Source organism: Fistularia commersonii, chromosome 21 (assembly GCF_037954325.1).
Source record: "Fistularia commersonii isolate RoL2024-O1a breed Wild chromosome 21, RoL_Fcom_v1.0, whole genome shotgun sequence".
NCBI lineage: Eukaryota > Metazoa > Chordata > Actinopteri > Syngnathiformes > Fistulariidae > Fistularia > Fistularia commersonii.
Genome location: NC_141304.1, coordinates 13,343,369 through 13,369,644, shown reverse-complemented (window position 1 = coordinate 13,369,644; position 26,276 = coordinate 13,343,369). Strand labels below are relative to the sequence as shown.

Here is a 26,276-nt window from a genome sequence, read left to right as displayed (position 1 = left end):
ATTCATTAGTCCCTTGAAATGATTCAATCTGTGTAAACCCAGTACGCATTGATAAATAACAATATTTTGTCTGTTGGTTCCACTGCTGTTTAATGACTATATCAAAATCACTGCCAAATCCCATTGATTTACATGTGCCTTGAGGCGGGTGGTTTACCAATGGAAAGAGTTGGAATGCTGTTGACAAATACAAAAACAGAAGTGAAATGAATCCCTGGCTAACAGAGATAAATGAAGCTGTTGGTTTCTTAATCTAATCATAGCCAGCTGCAGCTTCCTCAGGAAAAGGAGAAAGTTGGAGGCTTTCCTCAGGTCATAGCTTAATAAAAGGAAAGCATCAGTTTAACTTCTCTGGCGTCTCCTTCTGGAACATGAAGCTGAGAAGCCTCATGTGAAAATGATCTGAATTTATTTCAAGGGATTCTTACCAGTGTCTGCACCATGTGGGGCCTCTGCAGCCTGAGACTCTTGACTGTCTGGAAAACATCCAGGATGCCCTCTGCCTTTACCCTCTCCAGGACTGTACTCAATGCACAGAAAGTCCCCGTCCGGCCTGCACCGGCACTATACACACACACACACACACACACACACACACACACGGTCCAAAACACAGACGTCAATATACACACGCAGAAGTAACAATGTGTTGTGCAACGTGCACAGACAGAAGCACAGGAACAGTTTTGAGCGGGTTGAATGTCACGAGGAAGACAAGAACAATTCTTTGGAGTTGTTTTTTCCTGTGATTTAAAAGCCGGAACAATCTCCTGCGACAATGTTTGAGCCCATTTAATGGTTACAAGTAAATACGCAAAAGCGTATAGTTGTCTTAATGTCATTGTTTCCTCTTTCATCATGTTGGTTACAATGGACATAGCTGCAGAAGGTGCATAAGTGTGTGTGTGTGTCTCTCTCTCTCTGTCTCACCTGCAGTGTACAGTGATGGGATGGTTGCCAGACTGCTGCTGTTGCTTCTGCACAGCAGCGATGATGTTGATCATGCCTTTGCCGTCGGTGGGGATTCCCACCTCTGGCCAGCCATGGAAGTGGAACTGACGCACAGCTCGAGCCTTGTTCTCCTGGAAGGATGGAAGAGGGCAGGGCAACTCGAGATTAGGATATTCCAAAAAAAAAAAAAAAAATGGAGGGTCTCAAGGGTATATGGAGACGTGTCATGATCCTGTTACAGCAGGAATTAATGAATTAGACCTGATATATTCTAAAGCCAACACCAGGGACCCTTGCAGGACTCAACTTTGCGTGGGAGGCCCCTACGTCATGATTAAAAGAGAAACACGAGGACTGATTCTACACAGGAGACCACAATTCCACTGCTGACTGTTGGATTTACGCCATGTAACATTTGTGCACTCTCCTTCTGTTTCTGTTTTCTCTTCTTACTTCTCCTGCAGCTGAAAAATGCTGGCAGAATGACCGATGGCACAATTGAACCAAGTTGTCCAATTCTTCAATTGTACAATTTGTCCCGTAAATTGTTTTTGATTTATAACGGTTAGCGGCTACGGCCTCTAACGGAATCATTACTAATTCATATATACTCGTCCGTGCAGCAAAAGAACCAAGACCAAGCTTTGCATTTCAAATTTGGATTTTGTAGCTGGGTGTGCCCTTGAAAACCTCTCCTAATGTCTACATTACATTACATTACATTACATTGCATTTGGCAGACACTTTTATCAAAAGCGACTTACAATAGAGGACATAGGGACTGCAAATACAATTGCAAATACACGATACACAGGAAATATACAGAACAGTAAGCTTGGGTTAGTGTGTTTTTTTTTTTTTTTTTTTGTCTAGACTTATAATAAAAATATTCCACCACTAAAAACTACTCATCAATACATGAATTCCTTCTTTACCCTGTTGTTTGTGACCAGAAGGTCACGCACTGTATAGCTCTCGCTCTCCTCCTCCCTTTTAAGCTCAATGGAAATATCCCCGTAGACCACCACGCCATCGCTGGGCCAATACTGGGCACACTTTTCCTGCAGGAACAGATGTAGGTGGTGAGACAATGACAGGTCTTTTGAGAAAACGCATCAGGGTCATAAAGATGTCTGAATGGTGTATTTTCTGCAAGCAAGGAGGAACAATTCCATTTGGGATCCATAAACAGCAGTGATGGTTGCAGTGAAAAATTACACAGAATGGAAGACAAAGTGAGATTCTTTCCTTCTTTCTTTAGTCAACATACAATATATATGTACAGTATACACATCGATCATTGCATAAATGTCATGTTGTATCATGGGTTTAAAAAGAATAACATTTTTCTTGCAAATCATCTCAAATTTGCCAAGAAAGTAACATAAAAGCAGCAAGATATAAACACAAGTCAGCAGTCATATTTCATATGTATTGCAATAAAAACTGTTGACTATCTATGTGATTTACCAGATATATTTTTCCTCAATATTGCTTATCCCCGGCAGAAACATCTGAAATTTGCACAGATTTGACCTGAAAACAATGACTGAAGCCGATATCTACATGTTGCAACACACCAGTGGGAACACAGAAAAAATAATCAAATATTATATTGGCATTTTCTTGACACGGCATCCATCACTAGAAAGTGCATGTGGATGCATGAAGAGAGAAACACACACACACACCTGCCCTCTCTCTTCCAGCTCAGTGAGCATAACTATCGAGCAGCTTCTCCACTCCCAGATCATCCTCCAGAAATCTTCTATGGTGTGTTGCAGGGGGCCCTGGCTGGCCATATAGGAGTCCTTCTGACGGTAGCCCTTTGAGAAGATGGACAGGGTGATGCGACAACAATAAATAAGGATAAAAAGATAAACAGTGGGAAGGCGACAGGGAGCCTCAGTACTGTCGATCAATTGTCCAGCACTGATGAAACGAAATGATTCAGTCCTATTCGGACGCTTGTGCACTCACATCGATGAAAGAGGCATTGACGTAGTCCGTGTTCTCCTCCCCTCGTTTTACTGGAATGATCACTCTGTTGAATTCATCTGGCAGGAGCGAGGGGAAAAAAAAAAAAAAAAAAAAAAATCAGCTTTTCTTAAAAAACAATCTTCAGCCATTCCATTATGTGCGTGGTAGAATTCAATGTGCGTTGGAGGAAAACTCAAAGACGCTCAGAACGCTCACATGGAATGATCTGTAGGACTCGGTTTTTCTTCATGTTGGCGGGCAAGTTGCCTGTTCTCATCTTGTCGTTCTGGATCTTGATGGATGTCAGTTTCTGGAGTTAAGGACATTGTATTCATTTTCATTACATTTCAGACCAAGGACCTCCGGGTATCTTACAAGAATTCAGATTCGGAGGAAGGAGGGTTGCATGGAAGAAAAACAACAACTCTGAAGCCAACCTTGAATTCAGCCTCCAAACCACTGCAGCCAGCTCCAGGTGAGGGGGCGTAAAGTTTGGCCAGGTGGGACTCCAGAGAGGTCACTTCCAGCTCTGTGTCGCCATAAAGGTAGTGTTCTAACAACGCCTGGAAGATGAACACATACTGCATCTGTGGGAAAGGAAGAGAAAAGCAAAAGAAAGTGAGGGAAATCAATGGCTCCACTTTTCCTGCCTCCCAATGTGGTATCATCCAGATATATATACATACATACATACATTCATACATACATAGTCTTGGTTGCTTGTAACATGCATTTTTGTCATTTATTTTTGGTTTTTGATGTGATGAGACGCACCTCTCCGTGCTGTAAACTTGTGTTCTTGAAAACATAAAGTTATGATGCATTTGTGGTTTGTTCACAACAGTGTCTCCGGCACTACAAAGGTTCAATTCTGCCTTGTATATAAATGTTTTTGAAATAGTTCATCACTGTTGTTGTATAGCATCACTGCACTGACCTTTTACATATGAATCTACAAGTTATACAATTATGAGAAAAGAAAGTGAAATTCGAATTTTTTTTAATTGCCGATGAATTGTCAAACAAATCTTTATTTCTGGTTGATTCATTTTAAGACATTTATGCAGAATATTATCATTTTAATTTTAAGGCCACCTTCTGGCTTACTTTTTAAGGAAGGTTCAAGCTAACATGCAGGTAGTTTCTTGTGGATTTGAACTACACTACTTGATTGGAAAAAATGTCCAAAAATAAATACAGAAATTCAGCAATATTTTGCTGAAGCAATAAACAACAGCTCCGTGGTAGACAGTGTTGATGTAGAGCTGTTTTTGGATCGAAGCCCTGCCTCGAACGAATGTGTTTTCTGTGCAGTTCTTTTCCATTTGTTTAATGTCGACTTACATCAGTCTGGACCATCTGACAGCGCTGGGCTCGGATCCTGGTGACAAAGCCGAACACGTCCACTTTTCTCTCAGCAATCATCATATCCAACATGGCATCTATAACAATGAATGTACCTGTTCTCCCCACTCCCGCACTGTCATGGACAAGAGGCACGCAGAGAATAGTTTAAAGTATGCAGGAACACCGATGGAGTGAGACACAAAGCGTCTTTGTGCGGAAACAAGCTACCTGCAGTGGACAACAATGGGCCCAGCATACTGGGGGTTGCAGGTCTTCACTTTCTTGAGAAACTTGAGCATGCCGATCGGAGTGAAGGGCACGCCGAAGTCTGGCCAGCTGGTGAAGTGGAACTGGGTGACGAGTCTCTGAGGCTTTTTCCCAGAAACATCTCCCACCTAAGACACAATCACGGAGAGAACGTGCTCATCGTCAACTGTCTTTAGGCCCTTTTTGTAAGTAAAAGGGAGTAAAAATAAAGGAAAATGTCTGAGCAAAAGAAAAGACACATTTCCTTAGAGATGAATTAACACTTGGGCACGTGCACTGTCACACGGCAACATAAATCTCTTATTTCTGTCACAAAAAGGATGTCAGAAAAAAAACAAACGCCATGTTTGCACCCATAAGCAGCACAGTGTGTTGAAAATTACACATGGACAAAGACACACTATGTTGATACTGAAACACGTTTAATGTCAAGTCTTATATTACCTGCTGGATGCAGAACTTGCGGATGGTGTAGTCCACTAGAACCATTGTATCTTCCACGGAGACCCGAATGTTGCCGTATGTCCAACAGCCCTGGTCCGGCCAGTATTGGGCACACTTACACTGAAAACACAGGGGGGATTAGACACTTTGCCGCACCGGGGGAGTCATAACCCAATTACTATCACTTCAAGAGGACGATAATAAATTAGGGCATCCATTTAAGTAACAGCCTAAATATGATGTGACGTTTTTGAAAATGAGCACACCAAGAAAAAAAAAAAAAAAAGGCAAATTTAGGTCTTAAGCAACTGTTCTCGTATTGAGTTCGAACGCCTCAGCACGTGCGTCAGGCCTCACATTGTAGTAAGTACATGGTTAAACAAACTTTGTAGTTATTCATAAATCTGTCTACATGTTAAACAAAGAATCAGTAATCAGCCGGTTGAGGGCAAAGTGTTTTCTTATGCCTTTAAATGGTTATCTATTGTTCGTAGGTATCTATTGTATTGAAAACAGACTGTGCAGAGCCCTTAGTGGTCTTGAGTTCGAAAAAGCGCACTATTCTGAACTCGAGCATCACAATCATCATTCCACTCCTACCTCTTTCCTCTCCTTCAGATTGGTCACCATGACAATGGTAGCTGTGTTCTGCTCCCAGATCATCCGCCAGAAGTCGTTGACCGTTTCCTCCTTGGGCCCTGAGAGACCAGGACAGATAAAAAGAATGAATAAACCAAAAAAAAAAAGTAAGCTTACGACAAAATAGCTTGCGCATTGAAATGATTGAGTGCACTGAAACATTACCTTGAGCGGCAATAAACTTATTTTTCTCCTGGTAACCCTGTGAAAATGCAGAGGACGAATTAGGAGGATCCTTCATCATTTTTAGTAAAAATGGTGGTTTGTTTTGTGAATGAGGTGCATTTCTTGTACGAACATTTATAAAGGAGGCATTGATGAAGTCAGAGTCGGGGACTCCCTCCAGAGAAGACAGATGTACCCTGGAGTGATCATCTGAGAAAGAGAAGAGACATGAAGAGGAAAAAGTCAAGCGGTTACAAATCTGTTTATTACAAATGAGTTTTGTCACAGATCTAGTGATTAAATCGGTTTCACGTAGCCACATATCTGATGTTCACGAAGATGTTAAAACTTTTAAAGTTTGAATTTATTTAGGACAACGACACTGCAGGTTGCTGATGCAGAGCCACTCACATGGTAGGATGTTAACGTATCTGTTCTTTTCTTTATTCTCCTCCTTGGAGGCGGCGTCACATGATGCCTGGATTGGGCAGACCGGAAGAGCCTAAAACACAGAAAACGTGTTTAGACATGATGTCAGAAAGATCCTCCGGCGTGATGAGACATTTTTGCCGACCGGCTTTGTCCTTCAGTCGAACAAAACTCCAAGCGAGAAACATCAGTTTACAGATCAATGCTTGATGCACATTTGATAATTTAAGGGAAGATGCCTGGGTGAGGATGTCATGTAACCCAAATGTAGGATTGTTTACAGGGTGACTGGTTTGATTAACAGTCAGTTGGTCAGAAAGTGAAAAAATAGGCATATAACCATTACTATCCAGGGGATGTAATATTACACGGTGTGAGGATTCGAAAGCGTATTTCTTGACACGTGCATGAGATGGGATTGATTTCAAGACTTTCGATTGAATGGACTTTGCTTTCGTTCTTTATTGACAACGCGATCGTTTTACAAAACAAACTGTATCCAGTCTTTTTTTTTTCCATTTCACCTGTTAAGCTTGTTATTTGAAATGTTTATCCCGTCGTAAGGTAAATTTTAATCTGCCATTTAATTAGTCTCAGTAGCAGTTCTGTCTGTATGTTGGGGTGTGTTTTTAAGTAGGACATACATTAAACTCCTCCCTGAAGAGCTTGTTGTCATCAGCCATGCGACGATTCATCTCTTCCTCGAGCTTGTCGACAGGAAGGGGAGGGTACTTCCTGTTTGTGCTGGGCGAACGGGCCAATAGGGGCACGCTCTGCAGTTCTGCGCCGTGAGCAGGAAGGGAGGAGGCAGGATTTAGGGGGGGAAGGAACGGGAGGGGTGGGACAGGTGGAGATAGACATGGGACATGGAATAAAAAAAAATAAAAGCAGATGTATCCAGCGAGTCGTCGGTCAATGTTTTTTTTTTCCAAGATGGCCACCAGGGAGCGCTGTAACTCAACGTTACGACGTGAGGGTACTAAATGCGGCCCTGCGGGTTAGGTAATGGCACTGAACAAAAGCCTCCTACCAACAGTCAATCAGTGAGTGGGTGTTATCAGTTAAAGGGGCGAGATCAATCAAGTTTTATCAGACAAGCACACAAGGAAACAAGTCGATTAAGCCGGCGGTACTGGCCGGCGGACAGAAACCCAAACAAAGAAACGTATACTTTGTACTCATGCTGTCACATCTGTTGACACGGAGCAAGACACAAACAAGTGTTTACCCGTGTCGTCGGATCTGCCATTGGTCAGCCTAAAGGAGTTCGAATGGCTTCCTGCTTGCTTGTATTTTTTGAACCTGCAAGTCAAGCAAACAAACAATACATGGCACATGAAAACACCAGAGATACTCAGCCTGACGCAAATTTAGTCACACCACAAAAGGCCAATCATCAATCATTGCCATGGAAACAGCAGCACTGGTGCTTTGTCATTAGGTATACAGCTAGTGTGGAGCATCAACAGCATTTCAACAAACCTGAGCATGTAAAGGATGATGATGATGAAGATGATGACCAGCAGGGACGACAAGGCCACCATCACCGCTATGATTGGCATGTCGTCCGATGAGCTGTTGTCTTTATCGGAGACAGAGGGAGGAGTAGGGGTTACATTTGTGGCAAAGAACACGATGCTTTAAAGGGAGTCCGTGCTTCATTAGTTTGACACCGATGCGAAATTCCATTGCAGTTACCCAAGTCCTCTCCAAATACACTATTTGTCATAAAGGGGAGCCTGCAGCTTTATGTGATTAGTGTGCGTGCTTGATGAGATCACAAATTGCACATATGATTATGTTTTCAGACACATTTTTTGTGGTTAAAAATCCCAGGTGTCTGCCTACAAACTTCTTCCGAGGTAATGGGTTTAAAACATGTTGTGGTCTTACTAATTCAGCTCAACGATCAAAAGTAAGCAGGATAGTTTGTGCAACTCAGCATCAAGATAGGACCAAGGGGACACAGCTAGCCTTACTTTATGGAAAGGTTTAAAAAAAATAAAAACAAAACAAGTTAAAGCACAGCTACACCCAACAAATGCCATTTCTTACCATTATTTATTGTTTAACGACAACTTTAACGGGAGAATTATGCACCGAATAGCTGCTCAACATCAACTGAGCTTTATATAACTCATATTTTTGTATAAGATGGATTCAGAAATAACAACACAGCTCTGGATATGTTGCTAAATTATTCCTAAATGCAAAAACAGTGTTTCGTGCGAACCTGCATCTGCATCTGAGAGGGCTGAAATATGGATGAACCTTTACTGTTTGAAGGGTATAACCAGGGAACATTAGTGGCTTTGGAACCCTGGCTTCTTCGAACCACAACGTATCTTTAATTAAGATCTAGTTTTCTTGCGCTTAGCTTGAATAACCAGCTCGTGGCTGTCTATCTTTTGGCAGGAGCTTAGTTTCCAAATTAGCAGAGCATTATTCATGAATGTTTTCTGGTGACTGACTGAAGCAGTAATCAATTCATGAACTCATTGAAAACATAATGTTATAATCCATTATAAAGTTATAATACGTAAATCACATTATATGTACTTTGTTAGGTTTTTGACGTTATATTCAAAATGTGCCGGACATCCACTGATCGTCGGCTTGCCGACACATTGTGATGCAAACAAAGCATAGGGGTCATGAGGTGATTTCATCCCAAGCCTATCTCTCCCTTCCATGATGGTTAGCCGCGTAAATATTTAATAAGCGTCCTAAAGAAGAAAAAATACAAATGGGGATGTGGCGAGGGTTCAACAGGCTGTCTCAGAGGACAGAAATCACAGTTTAACGGAGGTGCAAGCCTTTGCTCCTATCCGGGATGACAGCAGACAGCGGATGAGTGTATAAAATACTGAAACATTTAGGAAGTTTGCTGTGAATTCAGCATGAATTATTCAGCGTGCAAATGTTAAAAATATGAAGAAGCTTGAAAACTGTTGTGAAGTGTTTTTTCAGCGAACGAGGCTCTCGGGTGGCTCTCGTATTCACTCGACATTGCAAACTAGAAATTACATAGACCCAGTTAATTATTGTTTGCCGGAGACAATGGCTGACCAATTTGTATGTTTCCATCATGTGCACGAGTTCCTGCCATCCCATAGTTTTTCCTGTGACCTTTCTGTGCTGTGGTTAAAACACAAAAGTCATGAGTTTTGCACGAACAACAACAGGAGTTTGTGTCAAAGAAAACACTGGCTGCCATTTGTGTGCCGATGTGCGTGTTGTCTGTAAGACACGTTGGGCCGCAACAAAAGAAAGAGACCTCTAGAAAGACGTACAATGGGGATGACAATGCAATGACAAAATCAGCTGTTCAACGGGTTGACTCAAAATTCAAGAAAGCTCCACGGACAAAATATACCACAAAGAATGCATCATTTGACTTAATGCTCGATGTGCACTTTCTGGGGGAAGTCGTTTGGAATGTTGCCCAGTTGTGCTGCATTTTCGCGCACAATTCCCTGGGCTTTTCAGTGTGCTCCTTCAGACAATGTGTGCACTGAGGAGGACAGGAGCACAAGGGGCTGCAGGTATCATGTGAACCTGACACGGCCTTAATGCCATCTCTAACTCGTCGCAGCCCTCCTCCACAAATGGGCCCGAAGACTGCCAGGCTCAGGGGACAATGGAGAACTTGCATAACGCCTATGGACCAAGTGAAAACATTATATAATTGCCATAATATGCAGTGCCCTTCAGTCACATCTGCTGCATTTATGTCCGCTACCAGCATGATGGACATTTAAAATTTTTTTTGCCTATCCCCAAGGAGTCCCTCAAATTCTTCTCTTCTTCCAGCCAGAGGAAGTTCTATATATGTGAACATTTTTGCAAGACACTTAATTAGCCATTGTGCATTTGCACAAACATCAGCCATATCAGTATAAAACATCAGCGTTGAAAGCTCAATATCTTTGGCACTGGCAGCGTTCAGGTTTATGTGGATGACTGGTTAAATATAGGAGAGTCACGTCAGGCTTTTTCCAGCACGGCTACAATGGAGCATAAAAAGCATAAAAATGTTGAACCAAATAAAATATTAAAGGTCGACTCTTGACCGGAGAACTTACTTGCTTGCTCTATTCTGTTGCCGTTGCCCTGATAGCCCATGTGAATAACACACAACTGGATGAAACGGCAAATACAAAACTATGATCCGCAACCAGTAGCTAATTTGCTGGTCATGTGTCAGCTTCTTAGAGAATAAAAAATTGAATAGAACATAGAAACTCTATTTTTTAAAAAACAAATTTAATTACAGAATGTTATCAAACAATATTCACAGCTAAGATACCAGTGCATATTACTAGATTCAGAACCCTTTGGATTTTGTCATAATCATGTTATCATCTTGGCATTGGAATTTGCAGCGAAAACTAAATTCACTCAATTTCCAAAGCATGATCTTTGTCTGGATGTAGACACTCAAATTATATATATTAGTGACATGACGAAAATCTGCCCAGCAGTTAGGAATACAATTCTTGTCTTCCCATCGAGACTATTCTTATGGGAGAATAGACAGTTTCATCACATCCAGTCCCTAAAGCTCAACAGCAGTAATGCCGGAGAGCTTGTGGTGAACTGGCAGAGAAACAGGAGGACCCCTGTCCTGCTTGTCATCCAGGGAGAGGAAGTGAACAGGGTGGGGTCATGCAAGTACCCTGGGATATAAATCAATAAAAAAAAAAATAACAGAACCCAGAAGCTATCTTCAGGAAAGGAAAGGGTTTCCTGATGTGACTAAGATTCTGTCTCTTTCAAAAGGCATCTGCTTTTATTTGGTCAGGAAAGCTAAATATAATAAAACAAAACTGCCCAACCATTGAAAAATATAAATGAGGGCAGCAAAAGGAGATACAACCCCGATACACATGGATAAAGGGATTCAAATGCAGCGCTAAATCATAGTGATAGCAGGTAGAAAAAATACAACTTTTAAAGAAATACTCTGAAAATGGCACATAAATTGAATCAACTCAAAGAATTCAGCTGTTCACTTGTGGGGCACACACATCTTTGCCCCCACGCCTGAAAACCCCTGTTCTGCGGGAGCCGGCGGTCCAGTACGCTGGACATCTTCGCATACCGACATCTAGCCTTACAGCAACTTCTTAAAATGCTTGATTCGAAAGTCAAATAAGACCCTGACAGAAAAAGCCTTTTATCGATGGTTTAAAATCATCAGTAATTAAATAGGATATCGGGGGTGGAAGCACATCCTGCACTTTCCCGAAGCAACCTCGACTACAGTGAACAATATTACTGCAACTTCTAATACACATTTTATGGGACTTATGTGCAGACAAAAAGTCAGAAAGGAATTCCTACATGATGTAAGAAGGTGCTTTTTTGGGCCTCCTGAGGATTTCCTGCAGTTCTGTGGAATTCTGGTCTTCTGGCTCCTGAAGCATCTGTGTGACCCCACTATGCCTCACACATCAACACATTTTACCCCCCATAAAATATTTTGCTGGATATTGCACTTGGCCATCACTTTGTGATGCCAAATTGGGTATGAAGAATGCTATTTATGAAAGTTTTATGTGTAATGTCGATAGTTTTGACTTGATTCCTGTGCTCCCTAACCAGAAATGTGGGAAAATAGAGTTCAACACAAAAATGGCAAGTTTTGCGTTGAGGGTCTTGGGATTTACTTCGGTGCAAGCGTATGACCAATTCTTAGAAAAATGACAAAAAGTGTTGAAACCGAGTGGACTTCCCACTGACCACGATCTATGCTTAGGTCTCCTCGGACGATATGATTCTTGATAAACTCTCATAAACTGATCGAGAACCAAAGCCCAGTGGGCGTGCACTTACCCTGCGTGGTGCTGTCTGACGTGGAATGCGCGCCGGACTTTGTGGTGGTCTCGGTCTCCTCGGTGCTGTCGTTATCAGTATAGATATCGGGTGTCGGCGTGTCTGGAATGACAGCGGTCTCGTTCTCGCTTCCCGCTGTGGTAGGAGGAGCCGGGGTCTCGGGCCTTGTTGGAGCCTGAGGGGCATCGGTCGGGGCGGGCGGCGGGGGAAGAGTGACCGGCAGCAGCCTCACGGCGCCATCGGGATCGGCCCGGGCGTCGTCGTTGGCGTCGTCGGCTGACCTCGGGGTTGTTGTGGTGGTCGTTGTCACGGTGGTCACCGGGAGGACTTTGAGGGGTGAAATGGTGGGCGGAACGGTGGGAGCTTTAGTCAGTGCGACGGTGATGTTTAAGGAGGGCGACTTTGCGGGCTCTGTGGGTTTGACCGTGATATTTGGTGGACCTGGAAACAAGAATACAGTTGTACTTCAACCCTGAAACTGTGATACTTCTTCACTATGAGCCTACCGAACTAAGTAACTACGCTGTTTCCTTGTTCTCCGAGGGATCGGAGTCCCTTCTGGGAAAATAAAAAAAAAAAAACCTTGTCAAACTGTGATCCTTCCTCATATTGTAAACATTTAATTGACACCCCTCCCAGCCTATTAGGGGAATTTTTGCATGTGGTTGTATAATAAAATCTACTCCGCGATTCCAAATCTGGTTTAAGGTATACATCAGTGTGTGTGTGTATTAGTCGTTGGACAAACCGACTGTGTGTGAGATACAGGCAGGGGAATATTGGCTCTGTATGTAGCAGTGTAGCATGTGTGTAGCTGTGCAGGCCACAAGCATGACGCTGCAAGAGACACTCATTTTATTGGCATTTCATCACATGTCATGTGGTGGTAAGATCTGTTTTCCAAATTCTAATAGCCCTTTGCTGCTGAAGGGCTTTTATTATCAAAATAACAGTTGCATCCATCCAAGCTACATTTCCTGAGTATACGTCTGTTGTGAAACATTCTGCACAAATCTGCTTAAACTGCGGATCTTATGTTTCTGTCGTACATTTATACAATTAAAGCTATTTTAAGTAGATGTTACAACTCATTAGGACCTAATTTTAGTTTGTTGTAGTAAATTCCTCATTAATGCGAAGGAATTAGCTCAGCTATACTTTTAGAAGCTTAAGGTGGATTAGCCTTTATTAAGAGTACTCAAGAAGTACTCATTTACTGGGAAATTGTATTTATATATATTTACCATTTTGTGCTATTATCAACATTTTACATTTTAAAAACAGCCCTCATTGAAGAGATGTGAATATCATTTTGCTAAAAGTCATCACACATACACACACACACACACACACATTCACACACCATACCGCCACAACCTACACCACCCATCTCCACAAAAACATTCTCAACGTGCAGGAAACTGAAATATATTTAAATCATTGAGGCTCTTACTTGTGACGGGGACATGATCCTGGGCAGAGGCCCCGAGGGCTAGGCAGAGCAGCAGGAGCAGGGGACACAAACCCATTCTGCCCTGCACGACAAGGGGACACCATGTTGTAAGTCCAAATAGAATTTCGACAAAGACTGAATCACAGAGCTTCAAAAATAATATGAGATTGAATATTCGTATTTTGACATGAAGATGAAAATCTTCAGTGTTGGTTCTTGAGTGTGGTGGTGTCCAGTGGCATTTACCTGAAGAAGCGAAGTTGGTATCAATCACTCATTCGCACAGCGTGTTTCTGGAAAGCAAAGAGAGGATCTTATTATTTTTCTTTGTATAAAAAAAAAAAAAAGCTTTTTAAACACAGAATCTCGTTTTTTTTATATCATAAAAATACGGCCGCATTTTACCAATAGTGTCACGAAGGTGAAAGTGGTCTTGTAATTCTGACACATGTGGTCGCATTTGCATGCTTCTGGCATTTTAATGATTGCATTATGAAAACAAATCCCTTATTAGTGTAACATGACTACAAGCCATGTGACCCAGCTCTGTATGTGACAGCACGCCACACTTAAAAATGTCCGAGGCATTACGATACGGCAGATCATTTACCGGCTAAATACAACTGGAATATGATTAGTCACATTTCAAAAATTCAGTAATGAGAGGAAAAACCCATTAGGGAACCTTATAGTCACTGTTATGGAGTCATGTACGCAGGCTTGGAAATCAGGATGACTGGCACTCTTTTCTGTAATACCAGAGACCAATAATGCTGTTGTCTCCTTGACCAAGTTGCGATAATCTCCAGCAATAATCCAGCCCATCTGCTTCTGTTTACAGCAATACCTCAGCTCCACACTGAGTCAACCACTGCAACGACGCCACACGAAAACTGATGCTTTAAATCAGGGATTATTGCATCAGTCTGCAGATGATAAATTGGGCGCTAAATGCTGCGGTGCTGCCAGCAGCCAATCTTGTTTTTAGAAATAAACTCATTTGTTGCGGTGTAAACATTTTGGATTTCGGGAGAGCACTGTTGTTTTTTTTTTTTCATGGCAGCCTAAAAAGGGACATGATGGGCTGCTTTGTGGTCAATCGGTACGCTATTAACCTACAAATCCAATTTTGGTTGATTAACTGAGTGAGGTTCTAGAGCAGGAAAACCTGGGAGAAAACTTGAAACAAGCGTTTCAGCCCGATTAACCAATCTCAGGCCCAAAATTAAAATAAAAATACACATAAATCCAGCCCATATGTAGCAGCATGGTATTTTTGATCAAAAGTACAGGGACTTTCAAACATAACAAAACCAATGAATTTCATCCAAAGACAATTTTTTCAGAGTAGCTTAAAAATCGAGAGTCCATTTAATAAAACTACTTGAATAAAAAGTGCAATTTTTCACAGAGCGCTACTCTCTCGACCCTCAAGTTAGGATTTATTTGAATAGGCGAGGAGCTTCTGGCATCATTCAGGTTGGCTGGATTAGAGTCAAGAATTTCCATCATGCATTAGACAGTTAGCATAAATAATAAATCTATTTCTCTGAAATGAATCAAACTGTACTATGTTAGGATATTGGAGGAAAACATCATGAATGAAAGCTGTGTGGTGTTGATAAATCCTGCTGTTATCAAAACCAGTAGAAATGTATGCATACACTATGAATGTACACAGTAAATAGGCACACACCCACAAGCATATACAGTTTATGTTTCGAAATTAATATTATTTCCTCACTTAAAATCTCTCTAGACTACATACTCATTGATATATATTTTTTCTACATATATTGGAGAGGGTTATCCGTACATACTGCACACTCCGAGTAAAGCTGAGATATGAAGATGATTTTTAATGATTTATTTTGGGTGTGTCTGATAGTCAAGCCTCCCCTGCAAAGAACCCTCAGGGTACAAGTTTATATGAAAAGATGTCAATGACTTAGACATCAGTGTCTTCCTGCCACAAGTTCTCTCTCCGCTTCATACACAAACTGCCTCTGGGATTTAAGATCACGGGGTTCTTCTGAGATGAAGGTCAGCGATAACTCACTCAGAAGTGTTCAGAATATCAAACGTATAAACTTTGCAAATGAGCGACAGCTATGGGTGAAAACAGATCGCAGTACCGTGATCAGACATCAAAACAAATTTCCTCTTTTGCCATCTGGCCCCGACGGATGTTAAGAGATCTCAATAAGCTCCAGACCACATCACGACTGTGACCGAGTTCTCAAAAAAAGGGGGGATTTGAAATAAACCCCCCTTAGCAAAGTGGGTGATAAGGGTGAATAAAATGTGCTTCTTTCACTCTTTGTTGCACTTCACACACACTCCTGCGTTTATCAGGATGCATTAGATTTAATATGATAACAATAGAGAATATTCACGTCGCCTAATTCTTCCGCAAGCTTTCTTGATGTAGCATGACTCAGTGTTTTCTGTGCGCATCCAGGGAGGCTATGTCATTTGTCACTGTGTTGATGTAAGTGATAAGCAGGTCCTGTTGCTCACCCTCACTCCACCAAAGCGAGCAAGGCTTTGCAATTCAGAGAGTGGGAGCCTGAGCGAACTCCCCAGAGACCGATCCTAATGTCTGTCTGGCCTCTCGGGAAGCAGCAGTCCTCTCGTGTGTTTGTGTATTCATGCATTTTTTTTGCAGCTGAATAATGTGTTGGTGAAAAGACATTATTAATTAAAGAGGGACTGGGCGAGTGGCTCTACTTGTACCACTTTTAGGATCTGCACTGTCAGCACTCCCTTAAAAAGATGGTGTGGGCCATGTGTTGGTAAAATTCACATTTAAATGATGCAGAATGCTAAAAAAAAACCCACAAAAAAACAAAGATCAGTCCCCAGATTTCTTTCGGGGCCCAAGAACACCTTTAGATATTATTGGTGTCAGGGGAAAACCACTCTTGTTTGGTGTCTTGACGGGATTCTTATGCTTGAAAGCTGGCTGAGAAACGCCGTCTTGCTCTTAGTTTCCTATTACCACACTTTTACTGCCAGCAGGCCAAAGGTTTTCTCATTGGAACCCTGGATAATGTCCAGCTCTGGTTCTTTTCATTGTCCAATAAGGGTGAAAGTAGGCCATTGTAGTTGGGGACTTGGGCTGGGAATAACGGGGTAACACACGATGTGACGGTGATAAGTTTCCCACCGAAAAACCAGAGTACCACGACAGAACAAACCTGCAGACAACTATATTTTGCGAAATAAAGTGACGTACGATGGCGAAAAACAAGGACGATGCACGATTCGACATATGTTTAGATTTCAAAAATTGGTTGGAGGAAATAATGCACGGGAAAAAGGAAAAAGCTTCACTCGTGACTAATATGGTGACAGTCAAGTCTGTTTATAAAAACCAGCTGCTTGGCTGAAGAAAACGAATCATAGAAAATGGTGCGCTGATATCATATTGCAAAAGGAGGGTTCCCAATCAGTGCTTCGTGCCGCCCCTTCATCATTATCATAAACAAACAACCTATGTAACAATCATTTTCCTTCCTGGTCTGACATCACTTGAAGAAAGGCATCTGACTTTTGCTGTGACCATTCAGTCACAGCTAAAACCAAAACCTGTCTTAGTCCTTGGTAACTTCCCCTGGACAAGGACAAAAGTAAATGGTTCCTGTAAAACTCAGAACTTGAATGTTTCGATTGATGACATTTTTATCGACGTTCTCGAAATCTTCTGTGGCGTATCTGAAATATGTGCATTAAAGAGCGGAATGTGTGCCCGGGTGAGCATGAAGCTGGGGGGGGTAGGAGCGACCGATACTTTTCAACCTGTGGTGTAAAACACATTATAGTCGAGATTAAATTGAAAATATGACCCCTTGAGAAAAAAAAAAAGTATAAAAAAAAGGCTCTGCATTGATTGAAGAAAAAACAAGAGTTATATTCCTTGGACAGGAACTAAGACAGTTAAAAACCAGAGTATAATTATTTCTAGACCTCCACAGACCACAAGATATGAATGTTCAATTCTCCCGATTTATTGCAAACAGCCTATTGACAAATGCCCTCCACTTCCTCTTTGCCAACTGAAATACTTTCATTGTTTCTATTTCTTTGTCTTCGCCACGTTTGTCTTGTCCATAAACTAAATCCTGTCCGGTTCAAGCCGGCAGCCACCTCTCGAAGAAAGTACCTTCTGCAGCATTATTTTATCCAGATCTCATAGTTTCTCATTGGTCTGTTTTCAATCCACTGATCTGTGATGCACAAAAACACTGCTGAAAGTTTTGGACTGAGGCCATGTTGTAGGTCGCCCGGGAACTAGATACATTTGCTAGCTTATGTTTTATTTGCTCAAGCAGATGTAATTTGGTCTGGAGATGTCAAGCTAAATAGTGTCAGTAGCAAATTATGTAAGTGACAAAGAAGAGAACATACTAAAGTCAACATAGTCAACCGTGACTTGAGAAAAGACTCATGAAAATAAAAGTAACTTGACAAAAAAAGTAGTAGTTGTGATGTGTGACTTCATCTCATGTTAATGTCTAGTTTCAGCTTCGTAAATGATATGTGTACAGGGCTCAACAATCGAGATAACTTGTTTTGACTGAGCGTTTTTTTTTGACAAAGTATCTTGAGTAATGAGAGATAAACGCCCCAGTATTTTCCAGAGGATAAACCAATTTGACCATATAATCGGCAAATAAATGCTTTTTAAACATCGAAGCGTGCGCACCGACATGCCACACTTTGAGCTCCTGCTGTTTGACCGTGTAAATACTGTGACAACTTTGTGTGCTAAGAAAAAAGGCCTTGATTACAAGCCCCAAACTGTATCAGCTTTCTTGCAAATATTAAACTAAAAATCAACTGTTTGGGTGTAAAACTCATACTGCAAAATGGGACATTCCTTTCCGCCTTTAGGGGAAACCCCACCATGAGTTTTGTTTCGTCCTATCTTTTAATTGTAGTACCAAATACAACTAAAGCGGCTGCAATAAAACAAGCCTGACACAAGAGATTGTTATTTAACCTTAAAAGCTGTTAAGTAGCAAACAACAAGCTGTCAGGCCGAGCTTTAAAATTCTAAATTCACTTGCTTGCCACAAACTGTGTCTGGCTACTTTACAGCTAAACAATGAGCTTGAACTCCCAAGACAGCTCAGCGATTCAGCGGGGAGATGCCGTCAGTCCATGCCTGGATTCGTCACTATCGGAGACTACTTCGGACATACACATGGTCAGTTGATATGCCGTTAAAAATAGACTATTACGACTCAGACATACTGCACACTTAAAGGGAATTTATCCATGTAAATTCTGCTGAACATCCGACTTTGTGGAACGATCTGGTGTCTGCATCTAGGGCTGGGAATCACTGTGGCAACTCAGGATTCCAACGTAAGACATAGCCTAAAGTAACAATAACATTACAATGTTGTGTTTATCTGTGTTTTGCAAGAGAAGTCATCTGCAGCACTACATCGGTATAACAGTGCAAATATAAAATACGCAGCAATTCTGTTTTCAGTCGTCACAGTGTCAAGTCAGTCTGCACAAAATTCAATGGCTGCAATGAAGCGGCATGAAGGAAATAGTACCAACATTTGTCAGTGGTATACTGGATTACTCGATAAATATTTTGTCTCACCACTAGTCCTTTGCCCCTATAGCTTACCATTCTGACCAAATATAGCAAAAGTAACAAATCTCTTGACTCCAACAAACTGAGAGAAAACCTTTTTATGCATACATTCAAAAACATTCAAAATTGAAATGAACTAGGCTTCACCCTGACAGGTTTGACGTTTATAATCATTTATCGTTTATTAATCCCCGTGGGGAAATTCATTCTCTGCGATGAACCCATCATAGATGAGCCATGAGCGGTAGGCTGCCGTACACCGGCGCCAGGGGAGCTGTTACAGGCTCAGTGTCTTGCTCAACAACTCTTCGACACACTGGGAGGAGCCAGGAATCGAACCAGGAATGTTGGGTTCCAAAGGTGATCGCTCTATCTCCTGCGCAACGCCGCCCCTGTTTGAAGGCAGATGTCGGTATATAAGTCGGACCAGGAGTAAAAGTCTCTTTGGGTGTGGGCAACCCACTGATACCCGATAATACCAAATGAATAAAAACTGAAAGAAAAAAAAATATGATAGATGGCAGGACAAATTTCTTTTAGCTTGGTTGTGACAGCTTCCTTTGTGATCGAATTCGAGATTTTTGAGGGGAGTTGACAATTCCCTTACGTAGCAATCTGAGACTTCCAAACTGTCGATCCAGCGACCAACTTCCAACTTGACCAACTTCCGCTAAGGCTAAGTTGCGTGTTGTTAAACGTACTCACCCTGAATTTGGCTGATGGTGACACACAAAACTGCAGCTGGATCAACCAACAAACCCGAGAGAAGTTTGAAAAGATTTTGCAGCTGTCAGAACACCTATCACCTCAAGGCAGCGCTCGCGGAAAACATATTGAAAGCAAATAATTATTGATTTTACTTCTAGTTGAAATTATCCAAATTTCGGAGGTTGGTTTTAGGAATGTTATGATAGACCTGTAGACAACAAGTAGGAATCATGGGAAAATCTTGAGCTACAAGTAAAGAATTGAAAGAAATTGTAAAATCGTGGCGTATATAAGGCATCACTAAAAAGGACATCACTTATAAAATGTTTTCTGTTTTCAAAAATGATTTTCATCATTAATGACCGAGAAGAAGTCTTAATATTTTGGTGTCATCATGCTACTTCTCTTGATTTTGAACTGGTTTATAAACCTCACGTTCTATCAGCCTGAAACTAACAGTCGGTTTCATTTCACGTTCCATGCTGGAGTGAGACACAAGAAAACCGAAGAATCGAAAAAGAGAGATTTTGAGAAATGGCGGCAACCTCTGAGAAAACAATATCGAGATTGTACAAATCAAAAAATGTCAAGAATTTCAGGTATGAAGATATACCTTCCTTTTCCAAGCGCTTAACCACAGTTAAGATTCGGTGGATTTACGTTTTTGTTTTTAATGCAAGAAGATCCTACGCTGATGGCTTCCATCTGCTTGCGAGGACGGCCCTGGATTAATTAAAGAAAGGCTCCGGCATACAACTATTATTTTACATGTGTATCGTGTCTGCCAACGCAAGACAGTGACATGTGTTTGGTGGTGCACAATCAGCCTTGCAGCCTCCATTACAGAAGTGCTTTGATATCAAGTCTTGAAAGAGTGCACGTTGAGTGCATTTATTCCTGTGTCAAAGTCGACGACATGGAGCAGAACCGATGCCTAATATCCATGCGAGTGGTGAGCCGACCACGACCAACTCTTAAAGACAGCTGCTTCTCTGCCTGTAGCCAAATGCAGACCTCATAGGAGTGCAATCACACAGTCGTGAAAGGGCTTTGCTGTTCCCATGCCATTTCATTCACGGAGTGAAATGAACACTTATGGTCAGAATATAAAAGAAGTCCAATTACATCGCCATGACAACCACAGGCTACGATGTAAGACCAATGCAAGGTGGAAATTTAAGAAGGGAAGGTTCTTACAAGTTCTGCAAATTCAAAGAAAAGATGTTTCCTTCACATTTCCTGCGGATCGTCGAAACATTTCTTCGTCGAGAGAAGACCGGCTCACCTGAGGTAACCTCCGGGGACGAGAGGACACTTCGGCATCGAATCTTTCAGAAACGCTGCACCTTTTTTCTGTTTTCCGTGACGTGTGATGAGTTATTTAAGACAATGTCACTCATCTGACAAGGGGAAAAAAAAAAAAAAAAATCCGGCAAATGCAGAAGTCGACTTTGTCTAGCAGCATTTGGAGGAAAAAAAAAAACAAAAAAAAAAACCTCATTCATGTTTCCAAGAACATCATCAGATGCAAGTGAGTAAGCTGAAAACCCAAATGCTACAAACATCCCAATGGGCCCAGCTGACATGACAGCAGCAGCGGTGGTCAGGGGTACTTCATGCAGAGAAATATTTGCCTCTGGCTTCCTACGAGGCATCCTGCTAGACCGGCGGCTACAGAGCTAGATAATGGTTGTCTGTCTGTCTCCATTCACGGCATATTAGTACTGTTTCTATGTCATGAGAGGAGGAGGGGGTTCCGGGGCAACAGCCATACTGTGAATGCTTCTCTTCACGGGGAGACTGAAATTGGTCTAACCCAGGGCTGCTAGCACTCTTGCTTTGAAACAGACCACAGATTATATGTCCCCAGTGCCACATACAACAGCCACAATCCTCTGGACTTCCCTTTCTGAGGGATACTACTCCCCGCTGGTGTGGTTTGTGTTCCTGTTGGCTTCATTCAAAAACTGGTGACTGCATGAGAGGACCAAGGGAGGCAGAGCATTCCCACTCTGGCTGATCATACGGGCAAGGTTGACCGCCGTGTGTGTTATTAAGCCCGTAATGATGATTTGGCTCAATCTGGCTGGAAGGATCAAGGAAACTCACTTGTTTCGGTGAGTGAAAGTGGTGAGTCAGTGAAGCTTTGCTCTACGTCTGCTTCATTGTGGGGTTTCTCACAGAGCATGCCAGGGGCCTCTCAAGCTTTACCACATTGGACACAGAGAGGATGTGGAGGCGCAAAGCATGGCCTCCCCACAGAAGCCACACTGACCTTGAAGCACGGTGTGGGGCCAAACGGCCGGCTTAGGGGCCAGGACCAAACCAGACTTTCATTTTGCTTTGCGAATCCAAGTGACCAAAACTAATTCCTAAATCAAATATTACAACTGTTGTTTTTGTTTCTTTGTTTAAGATTTTAAATGCAGCAAACCGCCGCTTAGCACAATGTTTTTATAACCTGATATTTTAAAACCCTGGCTGACCGATGCCAAAAAGAAAATAAAGAGGGAAAATTCAAGATGCAGTTTCAAGTGTTTTTAACATTTCAGATGTATGGCTTATCTCTGTGAATAAAAGGCTCAGACAAAAGCAATAACGACATCATAACTTAGAGCAGTCTCTTAATGTGCAAAAGTAGATATAACCGGCCACTTTGATTTTTCTTTGTTCTAATATGTGGATTCTCACACAAGGGAAAACCCCAAGTGACGGTTCCCGTATCTGAAGTGACCATCCTCCTCTTCTTATCCCCTCCTCTTCTTCAAACACATACTGAGCTCATCCCAGATGAGGAGACAATCCTTTGAGACGCATCGAGACGGCACCGCTTCTCCAAAATAACACCCCCTTCCTTCTGTGTGCTAGGTGGAGCTCAGAACGACTGCGCAGCTTTTTTTTTATTATTATTTTAAGCAGCGCTAAAAGAAAGCTCTTGTCAGTATGATGGCTGATGCCAAGGACAAATATTAATATTTATCAATGTAGCTCTCAGCTGGTTTTAAACACAACCTAATCTTGACCTCAGCTGTAAAGACCCATTGTTGGAAATTGAAATATCTTGCAAATGTGTGATTTTACTTGCAAATAGTTTATTGAACATATTTATTCAGCTTAATGATTGAGTGGATCGTAGCCAACGGATCATAAATATATGTAGCTGCGCCAGTAGAATTCTCATTATTCGGTAAACCAAGTATTATGTCCCTTTACATACAGTATAAATGCAGCTAGTCTTGTATGGACAATCCTTTCCTGCCAAACCCACCTGGCGTTCATCCACAGCTGCAAAATTTTGTCCAGTTTCCACAGTTTATGGAAAATTACAGGATCATGGTTTCCAACTATGATAAACCCTTATCACACAAAAAGAATACAAACTTACAAAATTCCAAGCCACTTCCCACCTGAAGAAAAATGTTCCTCATACCCCGAAGTCTTAAAAAGTACAGTCGCGAGTTTGCGTGATGTTGCTTCTGAGCAAGAAACCTTGGCATGAAACTCAATCATTTCAAACGACTGCAAAAACGAAGCTCCGGATCTGCAACGTGATGAGACAGAGGCCGATGCTCCTGATCCCACAAGATCGAGGATTAATAAATTGTGAGTCATTAGAAAGTTCATTTCCTGCACCGGAAGATGCGACTTTCCTTATGGTCGAGTGGTATATCAGATGTAGTTGGAATCTGGTCCCTAATGCTTCATAATCCTCAAAATGAAGCTGTGTTTGTCCTGTCAGAGTCAGAATTACAGTGCCCCTTCAGAGTAAAACATGCAGGCCCACAGGTGGAAACAAAAATATACCTCCTGCCCCACCCTAACTCATAATACTGTCAGCACAAAGGCACCCTGAAATTGTGAAATTTCACAACACGGAGGGTGTTGAACAGATACAGCCATGCAAACCCGTTGCAAACTGTACTTTTTGGGTTTAATCTCTCCTTTTTTCTCCCCGTGAAACTAGGCCAGTCATGAAACTGCTGGTGTGAGGATCGCGCAGGCTCCTTTGCCATTGACGAAAGTGACGGAAATAACACGTTCTACTGAAAACGGGCGGCAGAACGTACAGATGCCATCGGTGACACGACACGTTTTCTCGGAGAAGCCGCCTGGCCCGACGGGCTCGTGGCACGGACGCGAAGGAGGGGAGGGACATGTTCGGGCCTGATAATCGCAGGTCAGGTTAGGACTGTTAGCGAGTGGGAGGAATCGGTAAAAGGTGCAGCTCGAGCTTCTCGCTCAGATGAACTCATTTGAAATGACAACATCCACGAAGTGGAAATTCAGACCGGTGTGCGAGGGACGGAAGCTGCCGCTCTTGTCAATCGGCCCGCGATGAGTCAAGAGCCAGACAGACCGGGGAAGAAAAAGCCCTTTTTCAGATTTGACATGCCAGGCTCCTCCACGCATCCTCACCCTGGCATGCTGCGCCTCTCTGCTGCTATTTCAAACCACGAATCACCGATCCCAGCTGCACTGCTCTTATTTCCAACACACTTCATGAGAAAAAGTGGTAATAGTGGACTTGATGAGCTGAGAAAAAAAAAAAAAAAAAAAACAACAATACGGAAACAACAGAAAAACACCAACAAGATTGGGATGGCTTAACAACAATCACAACCAGCAGAGCATGTAAATCTTTACGAAAGAGGAAAAACTCCAGGAGAGGTTTCACAGCACAGTCAGGAACAAAAGCAGAAGATGATGAAGATTCAGAGCAACGCCTGCTCTGAATCTTGAACATTGAACATGTATGTCACACATGTTCAATGTTCAGGCGACCTAGTTCTTGTTGGGGGTCTCATGAAGCCCCCCTTGCTTCTCCACCCACCCAGCCAGCAAGCCAGCCAGCCAGCCAGCCAGCTAGCCGGCCATCTCCCCACCCTCTCCGAGCATGTAATAACAAAACGTTGATCGATACTGTAGTTTCCAGAGGGCAGGACAGACCTGTGGAGCAGCCCTTTGTTCCGGGGACATGAACAGCATGTGTGCCGGGGAACAAGCTGCAAACAGGCGCCCGTCAGCAAGCCCTTTTTTCGGGAGAACCCCCTGCCCCCTGCCTCCCAGCCACTTCTGGGGCTTGGGGTTTCACAACTTTTGGACACACACACACACACACACACACACACACACACACACACACACACACACACACACACACACACACACACACACACTGTACCCCCCCCTTCCCCAACTAAGCTGCTCATTGTAGTTTCCAGGTATGGGAGAGAGCCGGACCGCGGAGGGATACAGTGCCTGTTTTTGGGGGGTGACAAGCCGGCGGAGGAAACACGCCGCTACACCGACATTGTAACAAGTGTGTGTCGGAGGTTTGCGCAACAAAAACAGGTCAACTCACCGCGACTCCCGGAGGAAACCCGAATGGGGTGTGTGGGTAGGGGGAGAAAAAGTCAAAACCGTGGAGGGAATTGACGCCGACTTTCTCTCTCTGTGTCTCTACCCGGCCCCCGTCTTCCACACCCCTGGATAGTCGAGAGTGTGAACGGGGTGTCGAGGAGGGAGGAGGGGGGACCTGGATGAAGCTCGATCCGGGACACACGGCTAGCCACTTCGCTGTCAGTTTAGCAGTTAAATCCAAGTGAGGGGGGAGAAAAACCAAGCGGCTCCCGACAAAAAACCTATTCCGCCCTTTTCTTTGGTAATCTTCTCTTAAGAATGTGCTCTCCGGCTGATCGATAACACGGTTTCTCCGCTGTATCCGGGCGCGTCGGCCGACTATTCTAGTCCGCCATGTTGTGTGTCTGCATCGGAAGAATGGGAAGCAGGCAGCTAATTCCCAGGCCAGGCCCCGTCTCGCCCCCCTCCCAGTGAACCACAGCGACACCTAGTGGCCAAAGTGGGGAACTGCACGTGTCCCGACCCGGCGTGAGCGTCCACGCAACGCGCCGGCGGCAGCGTGGGGGGGATTTCCACGGAGCGGCTCAGTTTCACCACTCTCTTTGTGAGCTCATCCGATGAAAGGACCTATTATAAATCTGTGCTGTAAACTGGCACCTCTGGTTTGCGGTGCAGGTGAAATACAATATTGTTTCAACTATTTCAAAACCATCTCTGTGAACACTTGGTGTTCATAGAAGAAGGCTGGATTGGGGTTTCCTCAGTAGTTTATATTGTTTTTCCAGGCCTTTATTTTAATATCTAAATAAAGTTTTTTTTTTTTTTTTTAAATACCTTTTCCACAAGTTTTCTGCTTTTTCCATCCCATCTTGGAGATTGCTCTGTCTCCACTTCAGCTTTGATGAATTTCTGCAAGAATTCTTGTCAATCTTCCACAAGAAGTCACTGTGACCTGGATGACTGATGACCTCCACAATTTCTATAAGATTTTACACGAGTTAAAAATCTTCTATTTGTCTTAAACTGATTGTTGCCATCAGTTATAATTTGACAAGAAAATGAAGAGCACATCAGGAA

General features: G+C 42.7%; 1 protein-coding gene across 1 annotated transcript in view; it reads right to left on the bottom strand.

Annotated features, from left to right (window-relative positions):
- Nucleotides 1-26,016, bottom strand: part of ptpra (protein tyrosine phosphatase receptor type A) — a 30,046-nt gene extending 4,030 nt beyond the window's left edge. Inside the window, exons 1-21 of the mRNA XM_086167937.1 lie at nucleotides 25,201-26,016; nucleotides 13,760-13,806; nucleotides 13,514-13,595; nucleotides 12,061-12,501; nucleotides 7,705-7,804; nucleotides 7,451-7,524; nucleotides 6,867-7,003; nucleotides 6,205-6,295; nucleotides 5,927-6,003; nucleotides 5,794-5,830; nucleotides 5,590-5,687; nucleotides 4,990-5,109; nucleotides 4,507-4,673; nucleotides 4,276-4,411; nucleotides 3,369-3,518; nucleotides 3,148-3,241; nucleotides 2,932-3,008; nucleotides 2,643-2,777; nucleotides 1,887-2,012; nucleotides 931-1,082; nucleotides 429-564 (exon numbers count right to left, since the gene is read on the bottom strand). Coding sequence (XP_086024063.1) covers nucleotides 429-564; nucleotides 931-1,082; nucleotides 1,887-2,012; nucleotides 2,643-2,777; nucleotides 2,932-3,008; nucleotides 3,148-3,241; nucleotides 3,369-3,518; nucleotides 4,276-4,411; nucleotides 4,507-4,673; nucleotides 4,990-5,109; nucleotides 5,590-5,687; nucleotides 5,794-5,830; nucleotides 5,927-6,003; nucleotides 6,205-6,295; nucleotides 6,867-7,003; nucleotides 7,451-7,524; nucleotides 7,705-7,804; nucleotides 12,061-12,501; nucleotides 13,514-13,589 — 2,424 coding nt within the window. The 5' untranslated portion in view covers nucleotides 13,590-13,595; nucleotides 13,760-13,806; nucleotides 25,201-26,016. The remainder of the gene's footprint in view (nucleotides 1-428; nucleotides 565-930; nucleotides 1,083-1,886; nucleotides 2,013-2,642; nucleotides 2,778-2,931; nucleotides 3,009-3,147; nucleotides 3,242-3,368; nucleotides 3,519-4,275; nucleotides 4,412-4,506; nucleotides 4,674-4,989; nucleotides 5,110-5,589; nucleotides 5,688-5,793; nucleotides 5,831-5,926; nucleotides 6,004-6,204; nucleotides 6,296-6,866; nucleotides 7,004-7,450; nucleotides 7,525-7,704; nucleotides 7,805-12,060; nucleotides 12,502-13,513; nucleotides 13,596-13,759; nucleotides 13,807-25,200) is intronic.
- Nucleotides 26,017-26,276: the final 260 nt, after the last annotated feature.